The sequence below is a fragment of the Anser cygnoides genome, chromosome 18 (genome assembly GCF_040182565.1).
Source record: "Anser cygnoides isolate HZ-2024a breed goose chromosome 18, Taihu_goose_T2T_genome, whole genome shotgun sequence".
NCBI lineage: Eukaryota > Metazoa > Chordata > Aves > Anseriformes > Anatidae > Anser > Anser cygnoides.
Window position 1 is genome coordinate 7585886 of NC_089890.1, and position 11896 is coordinate 7597781.

Genomic DNA, 11896 nt, shown 5'->3' on the forward strand with positions numbered 1-11896 from the left:
ACGGTAACTGGATGTGGTGTGCTCCTGTTCGCCCTCTGGGCACCACAGGCACCCTCCCTCCTCGCCCCGCTCTGTAACATGTGGCACAGACCGAGCTGCCTCCAAGAGCGCCTTTAAGCCCTCGCAGACAAGCCAGCGACTGCAGAACAAGCTCAGTGCTGATGGCGGAGTTATTAAATCCCCGTCCGCAATCCCCTCCGGATCCCAACCGCTGCTCTTTTGCACGGCGTTAGCATTAACCAAGGCTTGTGCAGCGCGTGGCACCTCGGGGTGCAGGAGCACCCACGTCTGGGATGCCCAAGGGACATCCTCAGCCCTGCACCCAGCAGGACGGGGCACTGCCGGCTCCAGCTTTGCACCGGCCAGGAGCAAGGATGCTCCCGCTGCTGCTTCGCTGCGTTTTGGATGGCACCGCATCCACGGGACGACTCGAGGCATTTCGGGTGCTCGTCCCCCTCCCCAAGGGCTCACGCTGCCCCCCGGGACGAGGCGGCCGCAGCGCGGCGTGCTCAGCCTGCCGAGCGCGGCGGGGCTGCGGGGCCGGGGTTAATCTCGTTGTCACACCTTCCCTCCTCTCGCTAACTCGGCGCGCTTTGACCCGCTGTGAAATTGTGGCCAACAGCACTGAATATTTTAAGAGCAGCAATGCAGTCATGGCCGCGCGCGGCGGAGCAGCAAAGCAGGCCGGGAGCTGGGCTGGGCCCCCCGCCTCCCCCCTTCCACCGCCAACCCATTAGCACAGTTCAGGGAAACCTAAAAAATTCAAAAGACACTGAAATATGCAGCATTTTTGCTCTCTCTGGAAAATGACGCGCTTCGCTTCCCAGATGCTCCGGAGCAGGCGGCTGTAAATAAGTGGCTTTATGGCACGGGGGGTGTTGCCGGTGGGGCTGGGGGAGAAGATTTATGTCCCGTTCCCCATCCTGCCCCTATGCTGCCAACGGGATCCTGCCACCGGAGCACCAACAGACCTGTGCCCACCGGTCCCCTTCTCATCAGCATGTTACGGAGGTGCTGGTGGCATTAAGGGACTTTGCCACCTGCTGTCGTGGCTCCGCTGGCTGCTTTCTGTCCCCTCTCCCCCCCGGGACATCCCCGGTGTCCCCTTGTTGTCTCCATCCTCCCCGTGCAGCCAGCGTGGGCGTGGGCGCTGCAGGACCTGGTGCAAACGCCTGGCCTCAGCACTTCTGGTATCTGGGGCGCCACAGAGCAGCAGCGGCGAGGAATTAAAAAATAATAATAACAAGATGTATTTGCATAAACCTCCGGAAAGAGGAGCTGGAGCCAGCCCTGCCCTGACGAAGGGAGACTACAGGTAGCATAGGGGGCGAAGGGAGGAAGAGGAGGAAGAGGAGACCTCGGCGTGCTGTTGGGACCCTGTGCCAAGGGAGAGCGGGCGCATGGCCTCCAGCCCCACGGAGGAGTGACATTGGGACACTTTTGCATTCCGGTCTTAAGAGGGCAGATTAATCGCCATGTGCTGGATCTGTCACACGCGGGGATATATATTCTTCTCGGAATTTACAAGTAGTTCTGTCTGAGAAATAAACAACCTCAGATAAAAATTACATTGTCACCGTGCAGGTGTGATGGATGTCATGGACAAGCCCTCGGTGTGTCGGTGCAGGGAGCTGCCGGCCCCAGGACGGCCGGGAGATGCTGATGGGGCCCAGGGGACTTGGCAGGGAGCACGTCATCGCCCAAAATCGCATCAGCCCTGGCTGCTGCGTGGTGCCAAGGGAGTCAGTCCTTGGCACCGAGCCCGTATCCACCTCATCCTGGTCCCAAAGGCCAGGGGAAGGTGTCACAGCCACCCAAGCTGTTCCCAAGAGGGGAAGATGCCCAAACCCTGGGGAAAAATGATGCTGGTGATGGGCGGCCACGAGGAGCACCCAGAGGCCAGCACTGGAAAGGGTGCCCCCTCTTTCTGGGCTCCGTTTTGAGCCCCAGCTCCTCGCCATCATGTCCCTGGAGCCCCCTGGCACGGCCGCGCGTGGCACAGAGCGGGGCAGGCGTCCCCAGCAGCCCCAGGACCTGGTCACAGGGAGGATGAATGCGATTTACACCGGGCCCCTTTCTGATTTCGCCTCTCCTTCACCTTTATCTGCTTCCCGCGGCTGCCTTTGCTTTGGCAAGGCTTGTCGCGGTATCACCGAGCGCATCTCCTGCCTGGGTCACCGCCGCTCCCTGCGCAGGGCTGAACGTTCACTTCTTTGTAGCTTAAATCGAAAGTTGTTTAAATCCAAAAGCGGCAGCAAAGCCACCAGCAGGGATCCTCAGCCATCGCAGCCCGAGGAGCCAGGACCCAAAACTGGCTGGGGACAGCAGGGTCCCCGCGTGGCCACCGCCTCGCCTCGTCCAGGCTGGGAGCCGCTGCCGCGACTGCCTGCGGTCTGGTAATAAACACAGAGCAGCTGGTGGAGCCTCTGCCGAGCCGGTCCTCGGGATTTATCCACATTGCTCTGCCTTATCAGCCATGCTTTTCACAAGCACTTAAATTCAGGAGGAAAAGGAAAAAGTGAAATCAGATAGAAATGCAGGTCTGTTTGCTGTTTTCTCCAATGAAATGGTTCTGGGTAAACAGCAGACGCCTTTGATGAAATCCCAGCAGGCTTAAACAATAAAGCTGGTTACAAACTCAATCTGGCGCAGATATCAGATCTGAAATTGTTTCAAAAAACATGTCAACATTTTCTAATGCTGCTGCAAAACTTCCTCGGCACCTTGCCACAAGCCCGCAACTGTGACGCAGGGTCCGTGCCACCGGCCTGGCCCCGGCCCCTGTCCCCCCCCCCAGGTTCCTCTGCTCCCCTTCGCCTGCCCTGGGAGCCCCGGCGGGGAGGAGATGCTGAGCATCACCTCGGAGAGATGACGAGGTCCCCAGGGGAGCAGGGAGCACCTGCCAGCTTGTTTTCCACCTCTGGCCGCTTTGAAATCCAATCAGGGTCCCCAAGCCAGGCGTCTCTGGGGACGATGCTCCTCGTCCAGGAGGATGAGCCCGGCGAGGTGGGCTCCTCGCTGCGGCACCCCGGCTCCATCACCAAGCATGGTTGGCTTTTCCACGGGAAAAACAAACAAAAAACCAATTTGCACAGTGAAGGGGAGGGCAGACAAATGCTCCTCGCGGGGGCTTTGCCTCCAGCGAGGCACGTTTGCGCCCCTGCGGGACCGGAGCCCCAGCTGGAGCAGGTGTGGGCTGTGCCAGGCAGCCCAAGCCCCCGCCCCGCGCGTTAATAATCCGAACAGGTCCCCGCTCCGCCGCGCACGGCCGGGCTTCGAAACCACTTAAGGATTCAGCGGGGGAGCGCAGAGCCGTGAGCGTGGCGGGGAGCAGGAGAGGAGCGAAGGGACGAAGGATGGAGCCGCGCCGTGGCGCAGATTTGGGGGTGCCCAGCCAGGGACGGGCGGTGCACGGCCGGGAACTGCCGCTCCTTCTCCCCGCGGCTCCAGATTTGTGGCCCAGGAGCAAGGGGAGCGTGGTCCTGGGTGTAAATCACACACTGCGCCTGCCCCCAGCAGCAGCTCGGCAGGAGCCCGTTAGCAAATGTCCCTCAATTGGCTTTGGCACCAGAGCAGCAGCGGGTGCGTGAGCGGAGAGCGCAGAGGGACGAGGCACATCGGTCACTGCTGGGGTCCCTGGGGGTGTCAGGGGACATGGGGCACTGGGGGATCCAGGTGAGGGGTATGGGGCTGCGGAGGTGGGTCTGCCCGTCCCAAAGGGCTGCTTCCCCTCCTCTGAGGTTTCAGGGCTCAGGGGATGGACAGGAGCACGGGGGTGAGCCTGGAGCAACCCAAAGGGTGGCGTTGGGCAGCTGAGCGGGACGTCTCTAGGACGGGATGGGATGGGACAGGACAGGATGGTTTGGGATGGGCAGAGCATTGCTGCCTGGGGGCACGCACCCACGGGGCAGGCAGCAGTGAGGGTGAGGATGATGAAGAGGAGGCAGCACACCCGCTCACCCCACCGACACCACAGCACTTCAGCACCATTTAGGAAGCCGGTGCCAGCTCTGGGGGTGCTCGCAGTCCCCCCAGCTCCATGCCCCCATCCCCAAGGAGCTGCTCCCTGTGTGCTGGCACAGCCGCCAGCTTCCAGCACCAACCCCAGCCCCGTCCTGCACCCCCAAAGAAGCCCCCATCCCACGGCCAATGCCCAGCACCACTCATGCCCCGCAGGGCAGGAGGGTGAGGGATGGGCAGCGGAGCCTTCCTCGCTCCGGGGAGCCCGAGAGGACAAACGAGAGAGGAAAAGCAGGGCAAGAGGAGGGCGAGCTGGGGCGGGGGGCGCAGGGGGGGCAAGCCCCGGCTCCGGTGCAGCGTGGGCGGAGGAGGTGGAGGCCTGACCCCTCCACCGAGGTTGCCTTCGCCATCGATCCCTGCTGCACTCAGGCTCATTACGGCCGGGGAGCTGCTGCGAGCGGCTGGCGGAGGAGACAGACGAGAGGGGGGGGGGGGGGGGGGGAGAGCGCTCTCCGTGGCTCCCTGGATCGTATTAAATATTTACTTTGTTTTGTTTTGTTTTTTTCCCAGCTATATTGATCAGAGATGGGGAAGGGGGGTGCGCTCAGATGCTGGGAGGGGAAGAGCAGAGGCAATGGCTGGGCTGCCAGACGGGGACGGACCCTGCGGGCGCGCCGCACCCACGGGTGCCATTCCCCATCCCCACCCAAAGCACCCCCAAGCACCCCCAGCTTGGTTCGAGGCCACCACCAGCACCAGGAGGGGCTGCAGTGGGGCAGCTCCCCCCCCCCCAGCACACCCCAGCCCCATCCCAAGGAGGGGATGCTCGGCTCCATGGGGGTGCCCCCCTTGGACCGGGCCCCCCGCAACCAGGCCGGGTCCAGCGGCCGTGCAGCCGGCGCTGTTTCTATTTCGAGAGGAGCTCTGCTGGAAAAGGAACAAAAGCGGAGGGGAAGCTATAAATAGCCTCCTCCTTCACACCAGCTCGCCTCCTCCGCCCCGCGCCCGCAGCAGCCTTCGGGGCCGCAGCTCCGGGATGGCACCGGGGGGGTCCCCGCAGCCCCCGGCCCCCGCACGCCGGGAGGCGCAACGCGCCCGGCCTCGTGCAAACATCCCCTGGATAAAAAAAAGAGAGAGAGAGGAAAAAAAAAAAGGAATCCCGAGGGAATAAAGCGTCGGGGAAGATGTGCCGCCGAAGCAGAATCGGCTCGAACCTGGCTTTGCCCAAGTTGCCCGGCTCAGCACCGCTCCCCGCCCGGGCTCTGCACCCACGGCCACCCTGCGGGGCTGCATCCAGGCTCCTCACGCCCCAGCCCTCCCGCGCCCTGGATGCTGCAGCTGGGAGCAGGGGAAAGCGGAGCCGGCTCGGGCAGACCTACTTTCAAGGCTTTAATCCTTTTTGCTTAAAGGATCTTTCTTTTTTTTTTTTTCCCCTTTCTTTCTTTCTTTTTTTTTTTTTTCCTCTCCCCGCTCGGCAAAGATGCGGTCTGATCAGAGGAGAGACGCAGGGAGCTGACAAGCTGCGGAGTACGGAGAAAAAGGAGAAAGAAATACATATTTATTACCCTCAATTATTAAAAAATAGATAGCAGCAGATCTTAGGCCCTGGCAGAGGCACTGCGGAGTCATTTGTGCGAGGACTATTTTGTTTTTTAAATTCCATTGAAATTATAATATGCCGGGCTTGTTAGCAAAAACACCCCGGCGCATCCCCGCCGAGGGGGAAGCGCCCCGGCCCCTCTCCCGGCTCCAGGCAGAGGGGCTGCGCGGGGCCGTATCCAGCACCCTGCTGGCTGCTGGATTTGGAAGCAGGGCGGCTCCGGGGGCAGGAGCCAGCAGAGAGGAGCTGGTGGCAGCGGCTGGGCCAGGTGTGGGGATGCTGATGGCATTTGCCTCCCTCTGGCTTTGCACCGAGGGTCACAGCGGGATCTGTCCCCGTGCCAGCGCATCCCCCAGCCGTGCCATGGATTTGTAGCTGGCTGCACGAAGGTCTCGCGGATGAGAGCTCATCTGGGCCACGGTGGGCTCCCTGCAGAGCCAAAAAGCACCGGGGATGGGATGGGAAAAGGGGTTTGCACCCCTCGGCCAGTGCCAGCCAGCGGGAAGCAGCTTGGGGGAGCGAAGCAGTGGGGGGCAGCCCCGGTGCAAAGGCAGCTGGAAATAAAAGCGGCTCCCAAGTGCGGCACGGGGCTGGCGGAGCCGCGCTGGCACCTCCCCTCCGCTTGCAGGGCTGCCTCCGTACGGAGTGCTGACAGCTCAGCAGCCAAACTCGCTCCTGCCTCTCCTCCCTGGTAAACAACCGCGGCAGAGAGCGGGATCCGGCCACCCATGGGTGTCCCCTGCCAGCCTCCCCGTGCACAGCAGCGGTGCCGGGAGCTGGGTGCACGCGGAGCATCCTCGACGCCCTCTGGCTCCGCGCCCACCCCGTGATGGGAGCGACTTGAGCCCGTTGTGCCCTGGGCTCTCCGGGGCCAAAATCCGCCACCATCCCATGCAGCCAGCCACGAGCAGAGGAGGAACACAAGCTGCTTTTGGTCCCTGGAGGCTCTGGGATGGCCACAGCCCTAGTGGGATGCATCACAAAACGCCGCTCACCAAAGCCAGGCTGGCTCCGAAACGCTCTGCCGCTGCGGGGAGGGAAGCAGCAGCCGGGCACGTGTGCTATTAAAAACGAAAAGAAGCTTTCTGCACCAAATGGAGCTTTTTCGGCTTAAGAACCCCGCAATCCTAATCTGAGCAAAGAAGATTCCCCCCCTGTATCTGCCTGGCCTGCATCTGCCCCCGGCAGCGCCACCGCAGGCGCCGGATCGGCGCACGGCACGTGCCAAAGCCCTCGGCTCCGGAAGAGAAAGGGCGGCTGCTCGGGAGGGCAGAGCGATGCCGGGCGCGGGCGTTCCTCCGTCAGCGCCGAGCCTCCATCATTTGTCATCAGCAAAAATAATATTCCTAAAAGTGTCCCCTCTGATTGCAGGGCGGCAGGCGCAGGGCTGCGGGTTTCCATGGAGATGCCGTTAAGCGGGGATGGTACGGGGGATAGTCGCCGCCTGAATTTGGGAAATCGGACCCGGCGTCGGCAGCAGGAGCGGGGACGGCACCAGGGGTGCTGCTGGCGGAGGGACGTCCCCTCTGTCCCCTCCCTTGGGCTCCTCGGGCTGCGTCCCCCAAAGCAGCAGGGGAGGAGCAGCCGTCCTCCGAGGATGCTCCGGCGTCCCAGCGGTGCCCCCATCCCTCGCGCCCGCAGCTCTCCCCCGCCGCCCCCCAACTTGTTGCCTCTGCTCCTAAATTAGATGCCAGCCTCCTCGGGTGGGGGCCAGGGGAGGCGCTGGGGTGGCACCTCGTGTGTCCCACCTCGCCACCGCGCCGGGACGGAAAGCGATCGTGACAATCGCTCCGCTGCCAGCGCCTCGCCAGCCCGCTGCCGCCTGCTGCTCCGCCAAAGCACTTTTAAAGACATAATCTGCAGTTAATAACCACAGTTTGCACCGAGCGCCGCTAAGCCCCGCGATCGCGCTTCGCAAACAAAGCCCGCGTTTTGGGCTGCGTGGCGGCGGCTCCTCGAGCCTCCTTCGGGCAGACAGGGGGCGCGGGAGCCGGTGGCATCACCCGTGGGTGCTCCGAGCACGGGGACGCGCGGTGGTGGCCTCGTGGCTCTGTTTAATTCTTGGGGTTTGCTCCTGGAGGACGCCCGGCCGCAGCGATGCCCTGGCCACATCCAGCCACCGCGTGCCCGGGTCCCTGCGCTTCCCTGCCTGGTTTTCACCTCCAGATGGGGCTTTGCCTCGTGCTGCCAGAACCCGTCAGCAGCAGCCCCGTTCCCTGCCCGGCCCCGGGGTGACCACGTACTGCTCCCGTCCCCACCCCGCAAACCGCGGGGCCACAGCCCCGAGCGCACCGCGGGGTCGTGCCGCCAGCTCCAGCTCCCGCCAGGTGCCTTGGGGAGAGGCGGGTGTGAAATCACACCCCAAAATGCCTATTTTTACATCGCCTCGCCAGGTTCGCTGCTGTTTCTAGGGCAGCACTTTCGAGGCCACCTGGAGCGTTACCCGCGGCCTCGGGCACCCCGGGAGCGAGCGTGGGGACGCAGGGACGCGGCAGATGGGGCCACGGGGACCCTGCGGGGCTCCACCAGAACAGGTCACCGGGCACCCCGGGCTCTTTTGCCACCCAGGCAGGTCTCGAGCAGCCACGAGCATCGCAGCAGTGCCCGGCTTCGCCCTCCCGAGCCCCCCTGGCCCCCCCCATCCTCACCGCAGGGACAGGCAGGGCCGCGTCCTGAGCGCTTCCCCCGGCCGCCCCCCGCTCCGCCGGGCACAGAGAGCTTGTGGCTTCCTCCCAGCTCTTTATGAAATTAAACTTTTATGAGCAGAAAGGTTTCTGGGCTCTCAGCTCCTCGGCGCAGGAACCGCAGCCCAGCCTGCGCCGTGCCCGGCCCCGCAGGGCGGCTGCTCCTGGGCAAAGCCTCCCTGTGCCTGGGGGTGGGGAGGGGGAAAAAAATATCTCCTTCGCCCCCGCTCCTCGCCAGGGTCTCAGGGGTGGGAGCTGCTGCAGGAAGGCACCGCACAGCCCTGCCCCATGCCCCCCCAGCCCCTTCCCTCCCACCCAGGGGAGGTTTTTCCCCCGTGGAGCAGCAGCAGCCCAGCAGGACGGGAGCCGAAGGGCCCCAGCCCCGGGGCTGAGACGCGGCTGTCCGTGACCTTGGTGTCATCCTTGGCCTGGAAATCTCCTTCTCCTGCATCTCCCACGGGGCGCTCCTGGCCGTTGCCACCCCTGGCAGGACGCTGGGGCGCAGCTCCGTCCCCGCCGCCACCCTGGCTCACGCTGGTGCTGCATCCCACGCTCCCACCCCCAGACACCCGCGAGGTCCCGGTGCCAAAACTCACCCCAAAGCCCACCGGCGGCGACGCCGGGGCGGTGTTTTGCACCGTGCCATGCCCAGCACCTCCAGGATGGAGCTCACGTGGGGCAGGAAGCCCAAAATACCCCCGGGCATCGCAGCCCTGCCCTGGCCGTGCTCCATCAGCCCCTCTGCAGAGCGCACACGGGCGCTGGGGCAGCTCGGTGCACACCAGGGCATCCTGCTGGGCCACACCGGAGGGTCCCCGAGCGTCCCCAAAAGGCAGGAGGTGGCAGAGGGGGTGTCACCCCATGAGCAGACACACAGACCTGCTTCCCCCCGGGGATGTCACCCGCACGGGGCTCCCGCAGCCCCCAGCTGTGCCACGTCCCCAGCCCCTAAGACAAACCCCGGTCCCCAGGAGCAGGATGAGGGTGGCAGGGGCAGCGCCACCTGCTCAGACACCACAAAACCAGACACCTCCGAGCCCCAGCGAGGGGTCTGGCCCCGGCCCCGTGCCCAAATCCCCCATGTGCCCACGCTCCCGAGCAGCTGCCGTCCCCCTGTCCCCATGGTGTCCCCTTCCTTGGCGTGAACGGGGGGGCCCGGGACCCCCACCCAGAGCCCACCAGCCATAGCGGGCAGGGAAGGGAGAGCCTCTCGGCGGGATGGAGGCCTTCCTCTAACTGCCTGTTGAATTATTCAGGACTGGCATTAACTTATAAATGAGTGTGTTTGACTGATTTTGTGGTTGATGTACAGATAAATTCTAATGAAAGACAGCTACAAGATTTTAAATTATTAATTAGACTGCCACTTAACAAAGCCTATTTGGCACTCTATTTCCTTGCTTAACAAGACAAAAACTTTAAGAATAGGGTTTGGATCAGCCCAGAGGCTCTTCATTTGCATTTTGTTTTTCTAGCTCCAGAAATGAAAGCCGTAGATCTTGACCTTAACAGGCTACCCCTGGTGGGATGAAACCTTCCAGCAGCCCCGCCGCCAGCCTGCGCAGGGCTCGGCTCCACCTCGGGCTCCTGCTCCGCGGCCCCAAAACCACGGCTGCTGCTTCGCCTCCCCCCGCGGTGCTCCGAGCGGGATGCTCGGGGCGGGGGGGGCTCGGGGGGGCTCTCCTCGCCCGCCCCGGTTGGGTTTAGGAGCCGAACAAAGCCAGAGCCGGAGAGGAGAGCCTTCGAGCGCGAGGCCCCGCAGCCGCAAGGTGACATTACCCCAGCAGGGAAAGGGCTCCCCGGGGGGGGGGGCAGCGAGGGCTGAGCCCCTCCTGGGGTCGGTGCCTTTGGGTACCGGGGGGGGGGGCTGCGGGGAGCTCGCACCCCGTGCCACCGCGCCGGAGCCTTGCTGGATATATGGCAGTGCCACGGGGTGGGCCCGCTGCTGTGCCCTCCCCAGGGTGCAGGACGGTGACCGGGGGGTCCTGGGGGGGGGGGGGTCCCGCCGTACGGCAGCGCTGCCCCCCCCCCCCCCCCTCCGCCCCAACCTCCCCGGGGCTGGCCCAAGCACGGCGGTGCTGGAGAAGCGGGGTCCCCCCGACCCCCCCGGAGGGTCGGCATCTCCCCGCGTATGATGTCAAAAAGCTCCCCTATGATGTCTCGGGCGGTTGCCATGGCAATGGCGTGATGTCACGAATCTCCTCGGGGGGGGGGGGGGGGCACAAGAGAACGCGCCCCAACTTCCCCGCCGAGCCCCCGGTGCCCCCACCGAGCCCGGTGTTCCCCTCCCGAGGAACGGAGCCGGGCTTACACCGGACACCGACCCCCCCCGGGACACCCCCCCCTCCCCCTCAGCGCTCCGGTCCCCGCCGTGCGCCCCCCCCCCCCCCTCTTCCCCGGTGCAGCCCCGCTGCCCCCGGTCCCCCCCCGCGCTCCCGGTGCCCGCCGTAGCCCGGTGCCTGCGGGACCCGCCGCGCTCCCGGTGCCGGCTGCGTGCGCCCCTCCGGTTCCCCGCGCTCCCTCCGGTGCCGCTCCCCGGGGACCCGGGGGGTGCCGGTAGCACGGCGGCAGCGGCGAGTAGCGGGGGGGGGGGCGGGTTCGCCCGGCGGCGCGGCCCCAACTTCGTCGAGGAGGCAAACTTCGGGAACGGCCCCGGTACCCCCGGTGCCCTCCCGGTGCGGCGCTCACCTTGGCGGAGCATCTTGGTGCCGGTGCGGGGCGCGGTCTCCCGGCGCGGCGGTAACGGCGGCGGCGCTCAGAGCCGCGGGCACGGCGGCGGCGAGCGGCGGCGGCGGTGGCAGCAGCAGCGGCGGCGGCGGCGGCTGCACCGGGAGCGCGGAGCCGGGGCCCGGGCGAACGGCCCCCGGGGGGGCATGGCGGGGCGAGCCGAGCCGAGCCGCAGCGGCCCCGGGAGCACCGGGAACACCGGGAGCACCGAGTCCCGGCCCCGGTCCACCGGGAACCCCCGGCCGCGCCTCTGCCCGCCGCGCGTCCCGCCGCCGGTTTTTAGGGGGGGAGCCGCCCCCTCGGGGCTGGGGCCGCCGCCGCCCCCCACCCCCTCGGGCCGAGCCTATAAAGGGGAGCCCGGTGCCGGTGCCGCGGTGCCTGCAGCGGCGGAGCAGGGCTGGGCAGGGCGGGGCGGGGCAGCGACGGGGCGGGCCGGGCTGGGCCGGGCCGGGCTGGGCTGGGCTGGGCTGGGCGAGCCTGGCCGGGGCCCCCCCTTCCTCCTCCTCCTCCTCCGCCGCCGCCTCTCCCGCCTCCCGTGGACAGTTCGTGAAAGTGCCGCTGCTCCCGGTCCCCGCGCCGCCCCCCCGGTGCCCCCCCCCCCCCCCCCGAGGGCAGAGCCCTCCGTCCCATCGGGTCCCCGCTGTCGCCCCCCCGCCCCGTCGCGCTCCCCGCCGGGTGTCACATCGTGTCCCCGCTGTCCCCAAAGCACCCGCCGGGGCCCCGCTGTCCCCAGCCGCCCCATCCTACCCCCCCTCCGACGGGGCCCCCCGCCCCTTAGCGTCGCCCCTCCGCCCTAACAGAGTGCCCGGTATCCCCGCGGGGTCGCTGCCACCCCACCGGGAGCTCCGCTGTCCCCGCTGCCCCCCCCCCCCCCCGGGTCCCCGCTGTCCCCTCCGCCCCGTCCGTGCCGCTCCACCGGGTCCTT

General features: G+C 66.0%; 1 protein-coding gene across 1 annotated transcript in view; it reads right to left on the reverse strand.

Moving 5' to 3' along the window:
• RTN4RL1 (reticulon 4 receptor like 1) overlaps positions 1–11396 on the reverse strand; it is a 30545-nt gene extending 19149 nt beyond the window's left edge. Inside the window, exon 1 of the mRNA XM_066979690.1 lies at positions 10933–11396. Within this exon, the coding sequence (XP_066835791.1) occupies positions 10933–10945 (13 nt within the window). The 5' untranslated portion in view covers positions 10946–11396. The remainder of the gene's footprint in view (positions 1–10932) is intronic.
• Positions 11397–11896: the final 500 nt, after the last annotated feature.